The 25,422-nt window shown below is 34.0% G+C and overlaps 2 protein-coding genes across 31 annotated transcripts in view; one reads left to right on the plus strand and one right to left on the minus strand.

Annotated features, from left to right (window-relative positions):
- Positions 1-25,422, minus strand: part of LOC18096801 (uncharacterized) — a 92,884-nt gene that overhangs the window by 40,322 nt on the left and 27,140 nt on the right. For 8 of the 30 annotated variants that reach the window (XM_052451081.1, XM_052451056.1, XM_052451055.1 and 5 more), the window contains one exon: positions 10,366-10,542. The exons of 3 other annotated variants lie outside the window; for them this stretch is intronic. In XM_052451081.1, coding sequence (XP_052307041.1) covers positions 10,366-10,542 — 177 coding nt within the window. Of the gene's footprint in view, positions 1-10,365; positions 10,571-11,026; positions 11,071-11,152; positions 11,331-11,421; positions 11,607-11,689; positions 11,752-11,861; positions 11,950-12,071; positions 12,165-12,328; positions 12,390-25,422 lie in introns of those variants that run through there. 19 more of the 30 variants (XM_052451070.1, XM_052451065.1, XM_052451063.1 and 16 more) reach the window with 11 other exon arrangements.
- On the plus strand, positions 19,195-21,287 carry LOC112325370 (uncharacterized). The gene is made up of 3 exons (XM_052451087.1): positions 19,195-20,572; positions 20,648-20,962; positions 21,035-21,287. Exons 1-3 carry the CDS (start codon positions 19,197-19,199, stop codon positions 21,258-21,260), a joined length of 1,917 nt encoding a protein of 638 aa, XP_052307047.1. The 5' UTR covers positions 19,195-19,196; the 3' UTR covers positions 21,261-21,287.

Below are 25,422 nucleotides of genomic sequence, written 5' to 3' on the forward strand. Positions count from 1 at the left end.
AATTAAAAAAAAATATTATTTGAATGCATTTTCAAGTGAAAAGTATTTTAAACCGCAACCACTATCTTACTTTCAAACGCATATTTCCTCGAAACCATAAGCCCATGACCAAAACCATTGTCTCCTCTCACTCGAAATCGAACACAAGAGCCTCCTTTATTTCCCTTATTATAACATATACTAAAATGTCTATGACGAACAATGTACTTTTTTATTCTTCCTCAATTTGTTTTTTAATTACATCATTGTAAGCCCAAATTGATGCTAATTTGTCCAATTTTGTTAAAGATTGGAAAAATTCAATGATAGGGCACTAGAGTGAAAACAATGGAGAAATATAATGGTCAATCTAATATTCTTAGGAAAAGTTCATTTTGGTCCAAAAATTATTTTGTTTTTTAAGTTTTTTTAATTACATCATTTTCAAGCCTAATTGCATGGAATATGGCTCAAAATTATGGTAAATTTATAAAATTAAAAGTTTAAAGATAAAAAAGTAAAAGGCAAATAAAATTGATGGCTACCCACAAATGTTCGCTACATTTTTTTGGTCTTAAATTTTATTTAAATTATATATATTTTGGTCTGTTTATGAGAGAGAAACAAAGACCATTAAAAATAGCATTAGAAAGAGAAAATGTTTGGTTGTCATAATTTCGGCAACCAAAACGATCAAGTTTTATGTCAAGATGATCCATTTGACGAGAGAAGTTTGTTGGTGATGGTTTTGGATCCTCATATTATCAAAAAAAAAAATATCCGGCTTTAGGAAAATTTGTGCTATCAATTTGATTTTTCAATTTTTAATTGACTTCTTACTATCAAAGGGCACATAAGGGTTTATTGAGGTTTGTAGGGTTGTCCTCGGATATTTTGAGGTGAAACTTTGGTTGAAAATTGGGTTGTTTTGGTTCAAAAATGCAAAAATTATGTGTTATTAGTCACAATAGAAGTCGAGTCATCCATTTCATTTTTTTAAAAAAAAAAGTTGGATGACATGTTGTACTCCGCCTTAAAAAAAAAAGAATCAAGGTGCGCTTGAGCCTAGCCTTCAAGCCAATAAGCGTCTAGCCTTCTCCTTTTAGACCCTATCATGAACCTGAGCCCCTTCTTCTTCTTCTTTTCACTAAAAAAACATGCTAGTTCATTTACTTTGATATGATTTTTCATAATATTATAATTGTTTTTTTGAGTTTTAACAATTCATTTTTTTTTAATTATTATGTATATGATATGACAATAATAAATTGCTAATGAAAATTCAATTAAAATCATATTTTAAAATTCTATTTTTTTCATATATTAAAAAAAAATCACGAGTTTGTTTGGTCATCTTGAATGTTTTTCTTAAATCAAAATTGAATTATTATTGTCATTAAGGTTTCTTTTAGATCAACGTGCTTGAGCTTCTTCTTCTTTTTTTGTTATCTATGCTTTTTATTTCTTTGATTTTATTGTTTGTGTTAAAATAAAGTTTTGGTTTGATCTAGAACATAGCACAGGGTAGTAATCTAATGCAAGCTAAACAATATAACCACCAAAGCAACAACCCTCCACCAAGCATGACAAGTCCTCCTTCTCTCCCAGGTGTTGTGCCTTGTGCTCCTTCAAAAATAGTGCATGGTATTGATGATTCTATGCAGGATGTGGTTGTTGTTGCAGGACGAGAGCCCCCTAGAGGCAGGAAGCAATATATGACTCGTAGCATGGTTGCTGCTACTGCAAAAGTTGGTCAGCATGCGAAGACTGATGTTGTTGTTCTCTATGAAGGCAGTGATTCTGCAAAGGTTTGGCCTATGGTAGGCAATAGGCTTCAGGGCAAGCATGAGGGTTCAGTTTCCCCTTCTTCTTCCTTATGACTCCATTTGGATTTTGATGATATTTTATGTAGTCCTGTTTTGGTTTTACAGCATCTCTGTATGTGGATTTAATACTATTTCAAAGGAGCATGTTCCCTTTGTTACTTAGTGTTTATTGTACATTTGAACTTGCTAGTCTCCAGCTTTGTTTCTCTCTAGTTGTTGTTACATGCAGCATTGTGCATGTAAGTTTGTTGTGATGTCATCTATTGGGTTGTTCCCAGCAATGCTCATCCGAATGTGTGATCCATTGCACTGGATAGTTGTGCTTACCATGGCCTCGGTGGAAGCTGGCTCTGATGTTGAGTGTTGGTAGCTCCTGCTTATTCTAGGTTTTCTAGTTTGCTAGAGTAGCACTCTCTCTGGCTTGTGTTGCTCCTTTTTTTTCTTGGTCAGCTGAACCTCTGTTGGCTTTTGTTGATCTATTATATGTTGTTTTGCTTCTATTTATTGCTGCTTGAAAACTTTACAGAAACTTTAAAGAAGAATGCTTGAATACTGTTGTATTTTCGTTGCTTAATATGTGCATATACAGAGGGTTTAAATAAAAGATAATGCTAACTATTGTCCTACATATATGTACATATATCTAATGAGTTCAAAATTTAAACAGCAGATACAATCTTGTTTGATTTCAAAACTTTGAATATTGGATAGCTAAGCTCCTACAGATTTGGTGGTTGTTGCAGCATGTTCATTCTCTTTGACTTGTTCTTCTACACGCCCCTGCAATCGAAAGGGTAGGGACCGAACCCTGAGATTGTCACGTAAAGTATGAAATCAGACAGAAGGAAGCGGTTTTGTTAGAGCATCCGCATACTGATCTTTAGAAGAAATAAATTGAACATTAAGTTGTCCACGAAGAACCTGGTCACGAACATAATAAAAATCAATTTCAATATGCTTTGTGCGAGCATGAAATAGGGGATTACTAGTTAAGTAAGTAGCTCCTATGTTGTCGCACCATAGAATGGGAGAATGCACAGCTGGCATACCAAGATCATTGAGTACTTATTTAATCCATTAAAGCTCTGCTGCTACATTGGCAAGTGCTTTGTATTCGGATTCTGTACTGCTGCAAGCAACGGTTTGTTATTGCTTGCAGCTCCATGAAACCAAATTATTGCCCAAGTATACACAATAGGTGCCAATGGATCATCTGTCATCAGGATCGGACACCCAATCTGCATCACTAAATGATTGTAAAGTAACACTGGCAGTAGGCTATATTAGTAAAGAATGAGAAATGGTGTGTTTTAAATAACACAATATGTGTTTGACTGCTGCCCAATGCATCTCCATAGGATTATGCATAAACTTGCTAACTTTATGAATTGCAAATGCAATGTCCGGCCGAGTAAATGAAAGGTATTGAAGCCCTCCAACGATACTTCTGTATAAAGAGGGATAATGGAATGCAACGCCAGCAAATTTTGATAATGGCAGCGAGGTTGACATTGGAGTAAGACAGGGTTTGGCTTTGTCCATTTTGTTGTGCATTAGGAGGTCTAGAATATAACGTCTCTGTGATACATAGAGACCATTATCGGTGTGGAGAGCTTCAATGTTTAAAAAGAAGCTTAGTTCACCCATATCTTTGACTGCAAAATCACCCTGAAACAAGGTGATCACTCAGTTGATAGAACCGATGTCACTTCCAGTTATGATTATGTCATCGACATAAATCAAAAAATAAATAAGAGTGGAACCTTAATGATAAACAAAGAGGGAGTGATCAGCTTGACTGCCGATAAAACCAATAGATTGGAGCTTATCTGTTAAGCGTGAAAACCATGCTCTTGGTGCTTGATGAAGACCATAGAGAGATTTTTCCAATTTACAAACATGGTTTGGAAACTGAGAGTGAATAAAACCGGGAGGTTGAGCCATGTAAACATCTTTATGTAAGTAGCCATGTAGAAATGCATTTTGGACATCAATTTGTCAAAGAGGCCAACCACGTGAAACAGCTAATGATAGAACCAACCTTACTGTTGTTGGTTTCACCACAGGACTGAATGTCTCGCTGAAATCAATGCCTTCTTGTTGATAGAAACCTTTGGCTACATGTCTTGCTTTAAATCTGTCAATATCACCATTAGCTTTCCTTTTGATCCGATATACCCACTTACATCCAACTAGATTAGCATTGGATGGTTTGGGAACCAAATTCCAAGTTCCATTCTGCAGCAAAGCATCAAACTCTGTGTTCATAGCAGTTCTCCAGTATGGATTTTTAACAGCCTCTGTGTAGCAAGTTGGTTCTGTCTCTGGTGTTTGGAATCTGGCCAGAAGGGCTTTAGGAATGGGATATTTGATGTGGGAATTAGATGGTAATTTTGGCTTATGCATGTTGTTTTTGCTTCTTGTAGTCATTGGGTGCCAATTCTGCGTTGGTGAAGCAGAGGCAGAGGGTAAAAGAACTTGGGGTGGACTATCAGTATTTTGAGGCTTAGTGATATTTATTGCAGGAAAGATCAAATCAACACAATGATCACGTGGAAGACCAGATGAAGAGGCCATATGCAGAGTGCTTGATGCAGTAGATGGTGGAGTGGCACCTGCAGAAAAGAGGAACTTGCATAAGATAAATTGAGATTGGATGGTAGCGTAACAGAAGTAGTATTTGATGAAGGATTGAGTGGTTTAGGTGCGGTGTATGGATAGAGATTTTCATCAAAGACAACATGACGGGAAACAAAAATTCTGCATGTGGAGATATCTAGACATTTGTAGCCTCGATGACCAATACTATACCCAATAAAAATGCAGTTTTTGGATCGAAAATCAAGCTTATGACGATTATATGGACGTAAATAGGGCCAGCATGCACATCCAAAGGTGCGTAAAAAATTATAATCAGGTTTTTGATGATGAACCATTTCATATGGAGATTTATGATTTAAGATTGGAGTGGGAAGTCTATTAATAATAAAAACTGCAGTTAAGAACGCATCTTCCCAGAACATTTGAGGCAAATTAGAGTGAGCAAGCAGGGCAAGTCCAACTTCAACAATTTGCCTATGACGTCTCTCAATGGCACCAGCCTGTTGATGTGTATAGGGACAAGTTATTCGATGGTTAATGCTTGTATTTAAGCTATGGTATTCTCCCCCCCTAATCACTTTGAAAAGCTTTAATTTTGCTGCCAAACTGGCGTTCGACAACAGTTTGGAAATTGAGAAATGTTTGATATGCGTCAGATTTGAGTTTTTATGGAAAAACCCATAAAAATTTAGTAGCATCATCTAAAAAATATAATAACGTGCACTGGAAGTGGATAATGTAGAAGCTGGCCCCCAAACATCCAAATATATTAATTCTAAAGGTTACGAAACTGTAACATGCATATTTATAAAGGGCATATCATGGCTCTTGGCCAGTTGACAATCAGAACAAATGGAGCGAGTTTTATATGGAATTGGTAAAGAAATAGCCTTTTTGATAACTGGAAATGAAGCATGTCCAAGACGATGATGCCAGATTTGGGAAGACACACGAATACTAGAGAAAGCTTGCAGCTGAAGATGAGCTAATGAAGCTGAGAAGTTGTAGAGTCCATTACTGAGGGGGCCGCGATGTAGGATATTCCCCGAGTAGTCCTTCACAATGAAGAAAGAGGCATGAAACTCAAAGAAAACATTATTGTCTAGACAAAAACGTTGAACAGATAACAATTTTTTTTAATATCAGGAACAAGCAGAATTTGATTAAGAATAAATGATTTAGAGGGAGAATATATGGTAGAAGTGCCACTGCGCACAATTTTTAGACCTGCACCATTAGCCACCTGAACATGATCTTGTGTATCATGGCCTGTATGGGGAACATGAATATTGTTCATGTCATTGGTGAGATGATGAGTGGCTCCTGTGTCGGGATGCCATTCTTTATCCGGTTGCAGATAGTGTGCAGCAAGCAGTGCTTGTGGTTGGTTCTTGGAGTTGTGTGGAGCCTGATAAGATAAATCAAAGCGATGATAGCATTTGCGAGCACTATGGCCTGGTTTGAAGCATACCTGACAGATAAGAGATTGTGATTGGTTGGAATCATGAAAGTGAGAATGTCCTCCACGTCCCCGACCACGATAATTACCCCGATAACGATTGGAGTATTGAAATGTTCCAGGTTGGCAGTTGTATTGCTGGGGTTGTGTGGTGACCAGATTGGCAGAAGCGGCAATTTGAAGGGGTTGATTATTATGATTGATCCGTGATTCACATATGAGAAGCAGAGAAAAGAGTTCCTCCAAGCTGACAGGAACAAGCCGTGAGGAAATTGTGGAGGCCAGGGAATCATACTCCTTGCCAAGTTCAGTAATAATATAAGTGATTTGTGAGAGGTTGTCCAGCAAGGGCAAGCTCGTCAGCCATTCTCTTGATTGAGAGGAAAAACTCATTAGCTGTCAATGCACCTTTTCTAGCATTGGCTAATTGAGTACGAATTTGGATCACTTTAGCATGAGAAAGGGAGGAGAAATTGCGCTCAAGTGCAAGCCATACCTCACGTGAGGTGGTGTAGGACATGACTTGAGTGGGTACATCTTCTGTGAGGGAGGAGTTGATGGTGGCTAGGATTACGGAATCCTGACGAAGCCACTGTTGATACTGAGGATTTGGAATTTTTTGAAGGATACTTGTGGTGGAGTCAGAGAAATCGATTTCTTTTGGTGGAATAGAGATCGTGCCATCAAGATATCCATAAAGGTCATGACCGCGAAAGCATGGTAAAGCTTGAGCTTTTCACACATGATGGTTGGAGGAGTGTAGTTTAACAGTAATAGTAAATGGGAAATTGGAGAGGGTTGGGACATTAACGGGAGCAGTGGAGTTTGAGGAGGATGAGAATGCCATTTAGAATTTAGAGAAGAGAAGACATTTGTCTTTTTAGGGGCTCTGATACCATGAAAACTTTACAAAAACTTTAAAGAAGAATGCTTGAATACTGTTGTATTTTTGTTGCTTAATATGTGCATGTATAGAGGGTTTAAATAAAGGATAATGCTAACTGTTGTCCTATATATGTGCATGTATATCTGATGAGTTCAAAATTTAAAGAACAGATACAATCTTGTTTGATTTCAAAACTTTGAATATTGGATAGCTAAGCTCCTGCAGATTTGGTGGTTGTTGCAATATGTTCATTCTCTTTGACTTGTTCTTCTACACTGCTTATGCAGTGCAAGTTCGTCTGCTGCCTTTATGTAACTGCTACTGGTTTTTCCCTGCTGCTAGAGTGGCTGTTGTTGCTGCTATCTGCGGCCTCTTCTTGTAGATAGTTGGAACTCTATAGTGCTTGTTTGCAGGCTATTTCCTGCTGCTGGGTTTTTGGTTTGCTGGAGTTGGGCTCCCCTCCTCTGGCTGTGTGTTTTTGTTGTTCGCCATGGATGATTGCTTTTCAGTGGAGAAGCCTTATTGTTGTCTGCTGGCATGCATCCAGTTGTGGCCATGTGGTAACGTTTGTGCTGCTGAATTGTTTTACTGCTTTCTACAGCCCTGTCTATGTACTTGATTCTTAGGCTATGTAATATTTTGCCTAAGGGAGCCTGTTCTCCTAGTCTCTATATGTACATGCCTGTATATTTAGATTTGTTGGTTTCTAGCTTAACTTAGTTTCGTTTTGATCTATAAAATTTCCATTTGATAAAAAAAAAAAAGAGTCCTCCTTCTCTCACTCTCACTAACAGACCCAAATTCCTTCCCCAAATCCAATCGATAATCGACCCAAAGACAAGCCAGAAATAGTTCCTAAATTCCTTCCCAAAATCCAACCAATATGCACGTGGAGTACATGTTCTAACATCCTAAGTGCTTGACAACACACCAGTGAAAGATTCCCACATGCCAACATTTTGGTATATTGTTTTCAACAATTTCTAGTCCATGATAGAGGTTCTTAAAGGTTTTTTTTTATCCTTAACAATTTTTTCTTGTGTAAGAATGATTTATTTTTATGTATAGGCTGTTTAATTTTTGCAAATGTGCTTGATTCGTGTGTATGGATTTGTATGGACTATTTAGCTGGATTGTTTAATTTTCATGGATATGCTTGATTTTTGTGTATGGATGTGTTTAAATTTTTGTGTGAATGCGTTTTATGTATGGATGTGAGCTTTAATTCAAGAAAAAAAAACTATGCTTAACAAATTTTCTAAAAAAAAAAAAAACAATATGAATATTTTCGCATGAGTTTTTTTTTATATAAAAAAAATTGTTTCTTGTTTTTTTAATTGTTTGTTAAAAATAAATAAATAAAAGATTTCTTGATTTTCTATGTTCATTTTTTGTATATACTTTCTTTCAAAAATTAAATATGATTGAGGTGCTATATTTTCAAAGTAAATTGTTTTTCTAATATGAATTTGGATATGAGTTTAAGGATAGCTTGAAAATACTCTATTGATTTACTACTCCATTATATAGTAAACCACTATCCTACTAACAGATTCAACAACATATATATATATATATATATATATATATATATATATATATATATTGTTCTAGTCTTTGTTTGCAAATGTGCTTCTTTTTCTTTCTTTTCATCAATATTGGAGAATCTTTTTAGAAACATCCAGGTGTTAGGATATATTAACTTGTTTGTTGTGAGTAGGTTTGGGATGAATCAATGTGATCCCATCAAAACTCATTGAGAATGAGTGATGACTTTCGGTCTCATTGAAACTACCCAAAAAATGAGTCAAAGCCCAACTAGATATTCATCATCCTCTCGGGTCTAACGCTCGCATTCTAAAAATGAAGATTGAGTCTTGTTGCCTGTTCCAAATTCTAAATCACTGTCTTAGGTTTTAGTCGCCCTTTACCATATATGTGTGTGAGAGAGAGACAACACTTTTTTTATAAATAAAAAAAAAAGTGTATATATAACATGTAAATATTGGTGTAGTCTTTGTTTGCAAATATGCTTCTTTTTCTTTCCTTTCACCAATGTTTGAGAATGCTTGTTTAGAAATATCTAGGTGTTAGGATATATTAACTTGTTTATTGTGAGTAGGTTTGGGATGAATCAATGTGATCCTAACAAGGTTTATTGATGGCGAATGATGGCCTTCGGTCTCATTTTGAAACTACCCAATGAAAATGAGTCAAAGTCCAACTAAACATTCATTATCCTTTTAGGTCGTACACCTACATTCTAAAATAAAGAATTAAGCTTTGTTGTCGGTTCCGATCCCAAATCACTACTTTAGGTTTTAGTTGTCATTTACCATATATATATATATATATAGAAACATAAAAGGTACTTTTATCATAAAATGCAAACGTGAAGCATTATATAAGTGTTTTGTATGCTGAAAATCAAGTAGTCATGGATTTATGAAGTAAACTTATGTTTTGTATGATTCAACACGTTATCTTTGTTGGGATAAAGATCAAATCTGACTTATTAAGGTATAACTGATCTTGTGGTGTCATTCGATTCAATTCCAATAGTATTGGTGTCTTGGGACAGGTTTCTATTGTGTCACACTTCTCAAATTTGATTTTCATCTTTTTTAAGGAAGTATCATTTTTATTAGGGTTACTTGAACACGTAATAAAGAGAGATTTGCATCAATACTTTTATCATAAAATCCAAACATGAAGTAGTTTATCTTTAAGATGTCTTGGGGTAATTTTTATTTTTATTTTTATATATATAATTAGTTTTTATCTAATAATCTCTGAATGACTAGTTAGAGTTTTTAATTATCATAAAATTAGATGGCATTTCCTTTTATTATTTTTTCCTTTAACTCACCTAAATGTCCCATGCCACACTTCACAACAGTGAAAATCAACAGAGTGACTTGTTTAAGCTAGTAATGCATCATATTGACCAATGATTCACACAATATACACAACAATATATATAGCATACAATATCAAGCAGCCATTAAATTAGATACACTGATAGACATTATTTCCAGTTTCACTCCAAATGCATAGCTAACGAAAAGAAAAGAAAAGAACATTGGCCATATCGATATATGTAGATGATAGATAGATAGTCAATGCCAGAGAGCTAAAGCTTTTGGTCAACTAGGACCGATGATGCTACAATCTTTAAGCTGCTCCTGTCATTTGTGTGCAAGTGTGATCCAACACTACTGTTGCTTGCACTCAGGAGGGTGCTCTTTCTGAATTTGTGCCCCTCCAATCTTCTGCAATTAATAAAACCAAATCAGATTTTCTCGGAACTTTATACACAGAACAACAGATAGCATAAAAAACTAAAATAATGAAATATCAGCTGCAACTTGCCTTGTGTCCATCGGATGACTGAAAGAATATTGCAAAAAAGGAAACAGTGGAAGAATATGTTAGCATCTTCAAAAATATGGAAGTCTAATTTATCAAATTGATGCACTTTACCTTCTTCCAGACCTGTTTTTCTTCCTCTTCCTCCTCATCCTCGTCTTCAACATCCTTCTTTAGACCCCATTTTCTTTCCTTTTCCTCATCCCCGTCCTCATCATTGTCCTCTTTGATGTCCTTCTTCACACCTTGTTTTCTTTTCTCTTCTTGCTCAGCCTCCTTGTCGCTTGCATTGTCCTCCTCATCCCCGTCATCATACTCGTCATCTTCAGCCTCATCATCATCATCCTTCTTCAAGTCCCAATTTCTTTCCTTTTCTTCATCCTCATCCTCATCATAGTCCTTTTTGATGTCCTTCTTCACACCTTGTTTTCTTTTCTCTTCTTGCTCAGCCTCCTTGTCCCTTTCATTGTCCTCCTCATCCCCATCATCATTCTCCTCATCTCCAGCCTCATCATCATCATCATCATCATCCTTCTTCAAGCCCCATTTTCTTTCATTTTCCTCATCCTCATCCTCATCATAGTCCTTTTTGATGTCCTTCTTCACACCTTGTTTTCTTTTCTCTTCTTGCTCAGCCTCCTTGTCCCTTTCATTGTCCTCCTCATCCCCATCATCATCCTCATAATCCTCATCATCATCATCATCATCATCATTGCCATCATAATCTATACCATCTAACTCATCTTCCTCGATAGCCTCTCCAGTAAACCATGACACAGCATGTGGAATGATTTTGTCCCGAATAATATTACTATCATCCACAAAAACAAGTCCATATCAGAGAAAAGGAGAGAGAGATGCACAGAATAGACCCAATGAAGTTCACATAAAGAATGTGGGACTTACCCTAAATTGTAGCCTTGTTTTAGCCGGTCCTGAAGTTCATCATACTGTGAACACAAGAGACTACGACATCAACTAACATATCAACAGTTACATTGCTTTCCTTGTACATAACGAAGCGGAACTTACATCATCATCATCTAGGTCATCCTCATTCTCAGGGATTTGAGGAGGATTAAAGAATGTGAAGAAACATTCACAGTTCTTAATTGTCATGGTGGTTTTGGTCTTCTTTGACACCGTTCTTTGTTTCCTCTTCACAACCTTCGTCGTCAAGCATTTCTCAGGATACCATTCAATTTCCGAACTAAAAAATCAGATGAAACATTATAAGAAGGAAAATTAGAAAGGAAGAGAATCAAAACTCTCAGCACAACAACATTAATATAATTAACTACCCAATTGCTTGACTCAAAAAAGGATCAGATTCATCAATTATGTGATAAGTCTTTGTCAGGACAGAATTTTTGAAGTAAGGACAAGGGTTGAAGTAAAACTCCAGCTCGAAACCCTCAGGATTTTGAAGTCTCGACCACTTGATATCTTTTATGAACTTTAGGGCTCCTTCATCTTGTCCCTTAATCTATTGCAAGAATCAATTGATAAATCACATTACACAGTGATCAATCCAAAAGGAAGAAATATATGTGCGCACGCCTTGCATACCTCCTCTGCGAGTACTTCATGAGTTTTCATTGCAGTGAGCCAGAATTCAGGCACTCCTTTCTCTGCATTGAAGAAGTACTATACTCTTAAGTTCAATATAAGGCATTGCTTTCAAATACTCCATGTATGTTTGCCAAAAACAAGATATACTGTTAAAAATATACGCTAATACCTTCTATAGCTTGATCCTCTTTTATGCTATCTAATTCAGCAGACATAACCCCGTCAACTTCTTTTAGACCATTCACAATCTCATATCTCTGCGCCGAGAGCCCATCAAAAACTTAAATTAATTACATAAATATTAATTGCAATGCATGCTACCTCTGATTCAACATTCACGTTACACATGCAGAAGTATTAATGCAAAGACAATACATACCTTAGTGTATAGTGGTTGATAAAGCTTGTGGTATTTAGCTTCTAATGCCTTTCTCTCCTCAAGAAACTGTGCTTCCAGCTCATCATGTTGGCTCTGCAGAATACATCAATTCGCGTATGTAATTAAGCATGTCATGATCATCTATACATGTAATAAAACTTAACAAAAATGTTGAAAACTGGGCTATAAAATAACACAAGCTTATGAAAACATAAACAGCACAATGTTTCTTGTACAAAGTAGATAAATACACCAACCTGAAGATGTCTGAGACACTCCACGTGTTTGCTGACCTTGGGAGACGATGACACCTTCATGTTATACACTACTAAAAACAGGGGGTATTTGCATCTGAATTTAGCAACGGATAATTCCGTTGCTAAATTCAGTAACGGATTTGCAACGGATGAAACATATATTATTTTTTTAATATTAGCAACGGACTTTAGCAACGGATAATCCGTTGCAAAATTTACGTTGAATTTAGCAACGGATATTCCGTTGCTAATTGAAAAAAAAAATTAAAATGTTAATATAAAACTAAAATTATGTAGACCGTTGATTGCATAAAATCTGAACCGTTTATTTTCACTCTCTCCCCCCACACCGAAATACAGATCCAACAACCATTTACGCTGAAAATTAATTCACTTCCACTCTTCCAGTATCCTTCTTCGTCCCCAATAACATCGATTCCTAACTGTTCAACAATCACCCTCTCTTCATCGATTTCATCTTCCTTTACCCGAAACTGTTCATCATCTTCGCACTCGTCTTCAGCAACCCTATTTTTTTTCTTCATCTTCTTCTCCTTCATCTTAACAGTTTCAATATTTCTCTGCAAACCAACAAAAACAGAGACCCATGGCAACATCGCACCAGATCCATCATCATCACCATCGAACATCCTGTTTTACCCCTTCTCTGTAAACGGGTTAGGTTTTGCATTGTTTTCTTCGATAGCTCAGGTAATTAATTTATGGTTTTTGTTTTCTTTGTTTCAATTTAAGTTACACTAAACAGTTCTAACCTAGCTTTCCCAATCTCAGGTGTTATTCTGTCGTGTTGATCCATCTCCCTCACCTGTAACTGAAGAACACAGGTAAGAATTTTTTTTCCCGATACTGTGAATAATGGTTTTAGGCTATTAATTCGAAAATATAAGGTTTATGAAATGTTTTTACCATGATTTATATCCTAATTATGCACGTTTAAGTGAAAATTTATGAAAACCCCCAAATTAATTTTTAGGGTTACGGTTCATAAATTGAATGCTGGCAATTCTTGTGTCTGGAAGAGAGTGATTGATGGGAATTATGCATGTTTAATTAAAAATTTATCAAAACCCCCCAATTTAATTTTTAACAATTAGTATTATTGATGTTGGGTGTTCTTTGATGTCTGCAAGTCTTTTTGTCCTCCTGTGTGCAGACACCTAGGTGTTTTGAATGTATTCATATGCTTATATATATATAAGGAAACTTGCTTGTTGATGTTGTGTTTCATTAATAAGATTGTTGTTTTATTTTTGTTTCTTCATTCATTATTTTTTTTCTTGCTGTTTTACTTATTATATATATAAGTAGCAGAATTGTGTAGTGAAAGAGGTTAGAATTCATGGTTGCCTCCTCCTTGCATGGTGATCAGTTAATTTCCCACATTAGCTATATATGTTGCTGTTTTCATTTCATTGTCCTGTCTTGAGGTCAGCATGCATGATTTGGAAACGTTATTGATCACCAAATGGTTTAGGTGGCAGGCTTTTAATATGATAGTCACATTGAGAATTTAAAAAAGTTAGAGAAACAATGTAAGAAATGGGACATGATTTTTTAGTACATGAAATATAGTAATTTCACTATTTAATTTCATTTATTTTTTTAATATTCTTTCTCTGTTTTTAAAAATTTTCTTAATTTAACAATTTTTTTATTTTATTTTTTTCAACTCAAAGGCATTCTAGAGATAATAGGGAGTTTGGAACTGGTTATATGACTCATCTATATGTATGCTTCAGCTATTGAATTTTGGATAAAAATCTGTAATATTTGCTCATTTTGTTACAGTACCTAATGCTTGCTTTGTTATTTGGCTTTTTTTTTTTTTTAATTTCTGGGTCCTGACATGACTTTGTTCAATATGATGGCTTAGGTTTTTAAGCGTGGCATCAAGTTATCTTCCTCAATAATTAATCAGCCTTTGGGTTCTTCTTGGCATGAAAGCGGTGTGTTGCGTTCTTACTATTATTTAATATGGTCTCCTTAATGCTTTGTCCTTTAGAGGTCTTGTGCTCTTATACTACATGTCATTTACATGGAATATCATTTAATGCATCCAGCTTCCTTTGTTCATGCAATTTTTCTACATGTCATTTACTGTTTTTATACAAACTGTTACCATTTTCTGCATCTGCTACCATTGTTAATTACAGTTAATTATAATTTAGTCCATGCATTTTTTATGATTTTATAAGTTAGTCATTATGTTTTTGGAAACCATAAGTTATTTCCTTGTTATAAATTAAATGCTAGTTATTTTAAAATTTCAAAATGAATCATGTTTAAGATTGAAATTTTTCAGGTTAGATCTTAGAAGAAGAAAATTGTGATGAGAAGACAAGTGCCAAAAAAATATTAAAAATTAATAGTTTAACTTGGATATCCTTTCTGTTTTTCATAGTTTAACTTGGATTTGTTTTAAAAGACTAGCAAGTGTTATAACTGGATGGGTTTAAGATGTTATGCACAATTCCTTTACCTAAGATGTACACTAGTAGATTTATCAATGAATGTCTACTGGAATTTTGTTTGTTGAAGCTTATTTTAGAGTTAATTGTTATGACATTCCATTTCTGCAACTGACCTCATGTGTCAGTTATTAACTAAGAGGTGGAATTGTGTATTGTATCTTCTTGGCAGGAGCAGTGGATTTCAAGTAGCATCCACTCATCGGCCATGTACAAAAGGAACTGCCACATTAGAGAACTGACCTTGATGGAACTCAATACAATGTCTTACTGTTAGACAGTGAAGGAATAGATGCCTATGATCAAATAGTAAGCGCATTTACCTTATCAAGATGAACTGATGATTGTTGTGCTGGTTTTATGTTTTAACAGTTCAAGAATTGATGAAATGGCTAGTAATAAATTTTATTAATTGAAGATTTTATTTTCTGCGATTCCTTCTTATTTATAATTTACACCATATCCTTTTTATATTCCCACACAGCTGCTGTTTTGGATTATGCAGTAATTGTTGTTTTGGATTACCCTCAATCTATTTAATAAGCTTACTGAATACATGTACTAGAATAGTGTTATGAATCTACCAAGTAGCTTAGCACATTAATTACATGATATAATTGCATTTAGATATTGAAATCCTAGGTCCTGGTTGCTTGCTGCCACAGTAACCTCATCCTTCTTCTTCCCTTCTTTTCTTGGGGCTTACTGACTTCCTTTTAGCAATTTCGTGTAAATGCTTCCTTGTATCAAATAATTAGGCCTCTCGCTGTGGCAATGCATGAGTTTCATCGTATGTTCTGTTATGTGAAAAGCTGGTACAAAAGAAGAACATTATTTAAACATCAACCTTTGAAATGGCACAAGTTCACTTTTCTGTCATTGTTGAGAAATACACATCCTTCTTCCTAAAATACCTAATCCAGCAGTTGTTACTTTGTGGGCTGGACCTTCAGACTCTGTCTGTAAATTATTCACACTTCCAGTTATTTCCTTTCCACATTCCATGTTTTAGATGACTCTGATTGTTGCATGAACTAAGTAGCAAATTGTTTGGAGCCAACTTGTGTAATTGCAGAAACAATTGCATGTTTTTTAGCAGGTTTGTCTGTAATGATACATGTAAAATGCACCAGCATTGTGCAATGGTTCATTTTTTAGTCAGTTAGCTGAGTTTCTCTGTGTGAATGATGCAAACTGATGGTGAAAATCTTTGCTTGCTTAGCCATTATCAGTGGATATAGGATCAGTTAACAAACTACAAGCAATCGCATGGGCTTGTTAGAATTATTTGTGGAAAAGGCTAGGGTCAAGTGTTGTGAGGTCACTGGACTTGACCATTTAAATTGTGAAATTGGAAATATTAGACACTCTTTTGCTGTTTTCGGTTCACAAGGTCATGATCTTGTTTGGAATGAATATAAAAGATGGGAGCTTGATGTTTACACTGTGAAGTCAGTTCTAGCAAAGCACTAATTAGTATAGATCCATTTCCAATCACACAAAGGATAAAGGATTATAGAGGAAAGCACTAATTTGTTTTAAAGACTAGCAATTGTTATAACTTGATGGGTGTAACATACTGTTTATGTTTTTTATTTTTCCAGCAATATGAATGGCTTATTGGATCACAATATGCTACATCTGATTGGGTTGCAATAAGAAAACCTCCACCTTGTGCCATTGATTCTTGGGGCTTAGGTAAGTCTATTTTGCTCCATTTTTACATGGTTGCTTAATTATATCGTGCGTAATTTTTCTGTTGGGCATGCCTATTGTAATCTTTTCAAGTAGTTGGAACTTTGCCTTTCATTGGGACAATATTGACAGTTTGTATAAGAAAACTAATGGAATGATTTTCTTTCATTACATCTGATATTGAGTACAATCAAACTCTCAGAAACATGATTACACATTTAGGTGTGTGGTAAATAACAATACTTACATTACAATGATGGAAAAGTTGATTCCTTTTACTATATGCACAACATAATTGATAAAATAAGAATTCTGTTGAAACAGCTTGAAATCTGTTGAATTTGATATTGAATTCTGTTGATCGGATTTTGAGGGAGAGATGGGAGAAATGGGTGAGAGATATTGATGTTTGAAGGAAATGTTTAAATTGTTTTTCAACACTTTGGAAAATGCAAAACCACTTTTAGGAGTTTTACGGAAAAGTAAGTATTCTTTAAATTCGGTGATTGCAATTATAATTACACGTGGAAAACATGTATACCCACGCAAATTAAATAATGTCGTGTGATTTTTAATTGAAATTATATTAAAATAAATTTTTATAATTTGTTTAACATTGTTATATTACAATTATTTAAAAATATAAGAATATTAATTTGATTTTTTTTTAAAATGTCATAATACAAAAACAAATCCTCATCCAAGAGACTAATAGTATTCTTTAAATTCGGTGATTGCAATTATAATTACGCGTGGAAAACATGTATACCCACGCAAATAAAATAATGTCGTGTGATTTTTTATTGAAATTATATTAAAATAAATTTTTATAATTTGTTTAATATTGTTATATTAAAATTATTTAAAAATATAAGAATATTAATTTGATATTTTTTAAAAAAAATGTCATAATACAACAACAAATCCTCATCCAAGAGACTAATACTTAATTTACATGCTTAACTATAAACTTTGATTACACAACAAAATATAAATAATAAGTATTTCATAGAAAGAGGTTTAACATAAATATATTCACACCTCCATTACCTTAACCATAAATATTAACAATATTTATTGCTCGTCCGTGTAGAACTTGTAATCAACTAAATTGGATTGTGCCTACAAAATTTATAAAACAAATGTATTTATATTTTAATCCACCAGTATTATAATTATTATTTAATTATTATTTCACTACGACATAAAAGATAGATACAATGTATATGATAAGAGACAAAGATACAAATGTGAGTAACTATTGTAATACATAATAAATTTTTTTTTTTATATTGCATTTTTATCTTTTTTAAAAATTGAAAAAAATTCTTTAATCTTGTATTACCTCGCATGTTTCTGATTTCATTTACCATTTCTTAGTTGAGCAAAAAAATATCCGAATAAAAATAAAAAGTTTGATGGATCCAATAAAAATAAAATGATCCAAATAAAAAAAAAACTACTTGAGGTGGTAACAAAAGTTAGAAGGACCAATAAAAAAAATGAACTCCAAAACTATTATAAAGATAAATTTATTTAATATTTGTTCAACTAAATATATTTTTTTCTTCATCCATTTATGCTGTATAAAATACTAACCGAACATAATCTAAAAGTCTACTTTTGTCACTAGTTAGAAAATATAAATGAAAATATAAAATACTAACCGAACATATTTTATTTTAAAAGATTGTTTAAGTACTAGTAGTTAAAGAAGTATGCTTATTTCAAAAAATGCTTATTGGTGTTGTCATGTTAATTAGATTAACATGGATGATCGATCGTGGATGTATCGTCGTCTTATGGATGGTCGCCTTCGTCCTGAATACATTACCGGTGTTAGAAGATTTATCAATTTTGCATTTTCAATTGATAAAAATATATCTGGGGGAAAAATTAGATGTCCTTGTGTGAGGTGCAAAAATCAAAAGTTTTTAAAGGAAGATGATGTTTGTAAACATCTATTGACAAAAGGTTTTTTACCTTGTTATGAAAATTGGACTGTACATGGGGAGCCTTATGTCGCAGAACCAATATTGGCTGGACCTTCATCGATTGGAATGAGTCATGTTGTGAATGATGTTTGTCTAGAGAATCCATATAGGAATATGGTTATGGATGCAGTGGGGTTGGGTGATGCATTCTACAATGATAATGTGTCTAGTCCTGTGGTAGCAGGAGAAATTCCAAATCCGGATGCAACTAAATTTTTTAAGCTTTTGAAAGCTGCGGAGGAGCCGTTGTGGGATGGGTGTACCAAGCAATCCAAATTATCTGCTTGTATACAATTGCTTAATATGAAGTCAACTTTAAATTTGACTCAGAATGCCTTCAACAATTTCATTGACTTTACAAAAAGTTGCATGCCTAATGATGAAAATTTGGTTTCAAATTTTTATGATGCCAAGAAATTTATGCGGCCACTTGGACTTGGTTATGAGAAATATGATGTGTGTCCTAATTACTGTATGTTGTACTATGGGGCAGATGCAATGAAAATAAATTGTGATTTTTGTGGAAGTTCACGATACAAACCTAGAAATCCAACTAGTAAAGGTTCCAATAAGGCGGAGAAGCAACTCCGATACTTTCCTCTAACACCAAGGCTTCAGAGACTATTCATGTCTCCATATCATGCCAAAGATATGACATGGCATCATTTTCATAAGTCTGATAATGGGGTTATGGTGCACCCATTTGATAGGGAGGCCTGGAAGGAGTTTAATCGTGTCCACTTAAGCTTTGCATCAGATCCGAGAAATATTCGGTTAGGGTTGTGCACTGATGGGTTTTGTCCATTTGACATGTCTTCAAATACATACTCTTGTTGGCCAGTAATTGTGACTGTTTATAATTTGCCTCCGTGGAAGTGCATGACTAGACCATTCATGTTTTTGACAATGATGATTCCTGGGCCAAAGAATCCGGGTAAAAAGCTTGATGTTTTTCTAAGACCTTTGATTGATGAGTTAAAGAATTTGTGGTTTTTTGGTGTTGAAACATATGATGTATACAGAAAGGAAAATTTTCAATTAAGGGCAGCTTTGATGTGGACCATTAGTGACTTTCCAGCATATGGCATGTTATCGGGGTGGAGTACTCATGGAAATTTGTCTTGTCCTTATTGTATGGAGCATAGCAAGGCTTTTAGATTAAAAAATGGGGGGAAAACTACATTTTTTGATTGTCATCGACGATTCCTACCCATGAACCACCCATATAGATTTCAATCTGATAAGTTTTTGAAAGGAGTAATTGAAAGGCTTCCTCCTTTACCTCGTCCATCTGGTTTGGAAATGTTAAATGAAGTGTCCAAGTATACTGAGGGACATAATGGAGGTTCATCATATAATGATAAAATTCCTGGCTTTGGTGTTAAGCACAATTGGGTGAAGAAGAGCATTTTCTGGGAGCTTCCATATTGGCATACAAATTTGATTCGTCATAATCTTGATGTCATGCATATTGAGAAAAATGTCTTTGACAATATTTTTTATACAGTAATGGATTGTCCGAATAGAAGCAAGGACAATTTAAAGGCTAGGTTGGATATTCAATTGTATTGTCAGAAGCCAAATTTACATTTGCAACAAGATATGAGTGGTCGGCTTTACAAACCTAAAGGCACTTATTGTCTGCACAAGAAACAACAACAAGAAGTTTTGTCATGGATGAAGGAATTATCATTTCCTGATGGTTATGCTTCAAGCATTTCACGATGTGTGAAAGAGGCACAATGTAAGGTTTCGGGGATGAAGAGCCATGATTGTCATGTCTTCATTCAAAGACTTCTTCCAACCGCTTTCCGACCTTACTTACCTAGGCCACTGTGGGAGGCATTAACTGAACTGTCCGTATTTTTTCGAGATATTTGTTCAACAAATTTAAATGCCCAGCATATGGAGTTAATGCAGATGAATATAATTGAAATAATTTGCAAACTTGAAAGGATTTTTCCTCCATCCTTCTTTGACTCCATGGAACACTTGACGATACATCTACCTTACGAGGCAAAAGTTGGTGGACCAGTTCAATATCGATGGATGTATCCATTTGAACGGTATGTTTTCATACTATGTTAATTTTATTCACTTTTTATTTTTTAAAAATAAACTAATTGACAGAAATGATATAGGTATATGTTTTATTTGAAGAAGAAAGTGACCAATAAAGCTAAAGTTGAGGGTTCCATATGTGAAGCATACTTGATTGATGAAATTACCAATTTTGCATCTCATTATTTTGGTGATGACGTGCAAACAATTTGGAATCGAGTTCCACGGAATGATGATGGTGGCCTTAGAAGTGTAGATGGATGTCTCTCTATTTTTTCCTATCCAGGGAAAAAATTATCCAAAAGATTTTATAAAAGGCAGTTGTCACATGCTGAAATGCAAATTGCGCATAACTATGTGATATTCAATTGTCAAGAACTGAAGCCTTATTTAGAGTAAGTATGAAATATTATTTTGTACTAAATTTATAATAATTTATTATTAACTTTAACATTTTAAAATTTTAGGCAATGTCGACAAGAGCTAAAGTCACAACAACCATATGCGAGTGATGGTGAAATTGAAAAATTATGCGAAGCGATCTTTCCAAATTGGTTAAAAAATAATGTAAGTATTTTAATAAAATTAATTTATATTTTATGTCAATTAGCTACTTTAAAAATATTATTAATCTCTTTTAAATCATTATTTCTTATGGAGTTAACTATTATGCTAGGTGGAATACCAATCTAACGGAATTGAAAATCAGCTCTTTGGACTTGCTATGGCCCCTTCAACTTCAGTGAAATGTTATAATGGGTATTATGTGAATGGTTTTAAATTTCATACTCAATGTTATGGCCGTTTTAAAAAGACAATGAATAGTGGAGTTTGTGTGAAAGGAAGTTGCTATGATGATAATGAACGTGATTATTATGGAATGCTTAAAGAAGTTGTTCGGCTAAAATACTTGGGGAGTAAGTGCAAGTTATTTATGTTTAAATGTAATTGGTATGATACAAAACGAGGGATTAGAGTGCATCCTTCGAATGGTTTGGTTGAAATCAAGCATACATCTCGACTACATGGAAATGAAGATTTTGTGTTAGCACAACAATGTCAACAAGTCTACTATACATATCCACCTGGTAATAAATCATCTGAATGGTGGACGATTATTAAGACAACTGCTAGAAGTCGTTATAATGTTGACATGGGTGAATTTATTGAAGATGCCAACAATGTGAGATCATTTGATGTTGATCAATCAGATGAGATTTCTCAACCATGTCGTGTCCTTCCTACTCCAACACTTGATGATCCAAATATACTTGTTGAATCATCTTATTATGAAGAAATTGGGCAACATGAATTGATTCAACTTGACATGAATTGGGGAAACAAAGATGATGAAGATGAAGATGAAGATGATGAAGAAGAAGGTGATGGTGATGGTGATGGTGATGGTGAAGAAGAAGAAGAAGATGATGATGATGATGATTGTTATGGTGGTGATGGTTAGGAATGATGATAATAATGAGTAGCACAAGTTAATTATATTTTGTAGTATATGTAATGAATTATCTTTATTATATGTATGAATGAACTCATATTATTTCACAATATTTAGGCTTTCAATGTTTTTTTTATTATTTTATTCAAGTGTGTGTTATGCATCACATTACATAAATCATTTTCATTCACCTTTGAAACCATTTATAACCTTTCAAGTATCAATCTTTAAATTGTGATTCTGATGTTATATTTTATTTTGTGATTCGTTTTTTGGCTTACAGATGCTGAAGCGTGAAAGAAAGGGTTTTTCCTACTCAATGTTTTGATTTATAGGACCAAACATTAAGGTAAGCATACTTATAAATTTTGATTTCTGCTTAATTAATTATTTAGATTTTTATTTTTATTATTGTTTGTGTTAATTGGCTTTTGACAATTTAAACTTCATGGCTGAGTTTTGTCATTGCAAGGAATGCTTAATGAAATTGTCTTGATGTTATTTATATATTTGGTTTTGTTACAGTAATTATTTTATTTGAAGTATAATATTTTTTGGAGTGATGACTATTAAGTGGACAATCTATACTGATTTTGAACATCATAATCTAGATATTGTTTGTAATGAATTGGGAAAAAAATGAGATTTAACAGTTTGTTTTCATTCTAGTTATGGCAGTCTTGGAAAAATATCTGTGAATTTTTTGTTCCTGATAGTTTAAATATGAGCTAATTTATTGTTATGTTGTATATATTCATATTAAATGTTAGTTATTTTTTCTGGTTTTTAGCATGCCTCGACGAGGATCCATATTAGAATCTAGGAGTGACAGGTCCACATCAAGGAGTGACAGGTCCACTTCATCCAAGTCATTTCAAACTACATCAAGGCATAATAACAAAGGATCCACATTTCATCAACCTGTGTATCAGAACGTAAATGAGTATTATATACCCACTTTGGGGAGTACACATCCTCCTCAACATGATTATGGGAGGGTTGATGCATATCAATATTGTGAGGGCTTTCGTTTTCAAGATTTGCTTCAAACTCAAGGAGGTTTTTATCGAGATAACCAACTTGTTTCTGGAGGACATAATTTATATGGGACTTATGGGAGAGTTGATGGTAATGATGATGATGTGAACATTAGAAATGAAGATGAGGGAGACGGTAGTAATGAGAGAGGTGTATGTGATGAGAGAGATGTATGTGATGAGGATCAAGATGGTGTTCCATCATATCACGGTTCAACATCTTCTCCATACAATTATGATCAAAGTGTTAAAAGGAAGGGTTTTGACACGACAATAGATCCAATAACAAGAAAAAAAGAGCTTTGTTTGTATGGAACAACAGAGTAAGTTCAAACTTTTAATAACTAACTTATTAAGGTTATATTTTCAAGTATGAAAACAATTACTTATTATTGTGTAATTATTTGTTTAATATAAGTTTGTTATTATATATTTTTAGGTTCAATAACGCATCGTGTGGCCGTGCAATCGGAGATATTTTGAGGTCCAATTTTAAGGGAGCATGGCACTCTTGGGAAAAAGTAGATCCAATGTGCAGGGATGAACTCTTTAAAGAGTTTAAGGTAAGAACCAACACTAATTGCCATAATAATCTTTTCAATTTTTTTCACTTTAATGTAGAATTATGAAAATTATCAACTGAATAGCTATGACTGATTTGTGTTATAATTTGTTCTTATTTCTTGTTTACTCTTTAATATCATTTAATTTCTTTAGTTATTACATCATCTTGCAAATTCTGAACAAGATAACACAATATGATTAATTATTTATATAATTTGAAATTTTGTGCACTCTTTTTACTTGGTATATATATTATTTGGTAGAAAAAATATTCCTTTCCTGAGGAAGATGAGTCGATTGTTCGTAATATTTGGGAAGATAAGGCTAGGATAGCTTTGAATCAACAATTGACACGAGCTCGCAAGAAAGCTATGTCAAAAGAAAACACTACAAATATTATAGATTGTCTTGATAAAGGTCCTGCCTGGATAAACAATGATGACTGGAATCAAATGATCAAAGATGTTTGGTCCACCCTTGAATTTCAAAGGAGATCTGAATCTGCTAGGAGGAATCGATTAACCAAAACAGATGGCAAAATAAGCACTCATTCTGGAGGAACAGTGTCATTTGCATCATATCGAGCTAACATGGTATGGATTTTTTTTTTATGCTTAAGATAATAAATTAAAATTTGTATATTTATCTTTTATAATATTTATTAATCTTGAAAGCAAGAGGAAGCTGGTGGAAAAGAACCTCCATGGGATGATGTCTTTTCAGCTTTGCATCAAAGTATTAAGCAATCTGGTAGCTTCGTCGACAACAAGTCTAAAAAAGTGGTTGTATGTATTTTTATTTGATTATTTCTTAATATAACTTAAGTATTATTCAACATTCAAATTAATTTATTATTGCATGTATTTTATTTGTAGGAAAATTATAAAATGGAGATGATTTCAAAGTATGGAACTGATCGGGAAAATCATCCTTCATTTGATGGAGCAGCTTGGTGTGTGGCTTCAGGAGGAGTTACAAAGGGTAGGGTATATGGTGCACCTCGTATGCCAAAATCAAAAGTTAGTACAAGCTCTTCATCACATTCCTACTCGGTGGAGTCATCATATCCCAGTTCATCGTATCGAGCATTGCAAAAGGAGATAAAGGATAAAGAAGAGGAGATAAAGAAAAAAGATGATTTTATTCTTGAAATGAAACGGCAGATGGATTCCATGAAAGAATATCTTGTGAACAATCTTGGATACCATGGTGGGACATCAAATATTGATCAAGGTATGCCACCACCTTTGACTCCATCAATACCGCCACCTATGGCTCCTCAGATAATGACACCTATGGGTCCCGCATCTCAACCAATTTTTCGACCTACACCTCGACCTTTATATCCTGATCAATTTTGTATTGATCCACAATATCATGGTTCGTCTTCGCAACCAGCACCATGATTGTATCTTTTGTTGTTTTTTTTTTATTGTATTTGAACTTAATTGTATTAATGCAAGTTTAACTAAATTTTTATAATATGAATATTATTTTTATTTTGTTTTTTTTATTAATGATATAATTATTTTTAATATTAATTAATTTATGTTGGTTATATAAATTCTACAACTTTTAAAATATCCATAAATAATTAAATTAATAAATTAAAATTCATTTTAATAAATAAATAAAAATTAATTTAATAAAAACAAAACTGATGCATGAATCAGCAACGGAGAATCCGTTGCTGATTCACAAAACTAGCAACGGATTTATCCGTTGCTAGTTTTGCAACGGAAAATCCGTTGCTGACAATTAGCAACGGATTATCCGTTGCTGCCAAATCAGCAACGGATAA

This window comes from Populus trichocarpa, chromosome 3, assembly GCF_000002775.5.
Source record: "Populus trichocarpa isolate Nisqually-1 chromosome 3, P.trichocarpa_v4.1, whole genome shotgun sequence".
NCBI lineage: Eukaryota > Viridiplantae > Streptophyta > Magnoliopsida > Malpighiales > Salicaceae > Populus > Populus trichocarpa.

Excerpts from the sequence above, each read along its gene's own strand:
- LOC112325370 (XM_052451087.1), top strand. The coding sequence starts at position 19,197 with ATGGTGCACCCATTTGATAGGGAGGCCTGGAAGGAGTTTAATCGTGTC. Across the intron at positions 20,573-20,647 it reads TGGATGTATCCATTTGAACG|GTATATGTTTTATTTGAAGA; the intron begins GTATGTTTTCAT and ends GAAATGATATAG. Across the intron at positions 20,963-21,034 it reads GAACTGAAGCCTTATTTAGA|GCAATGTCGACAAGAGCTAA; the intron begins GTAAGTATGAAA and ends TTAAAATTTTAG.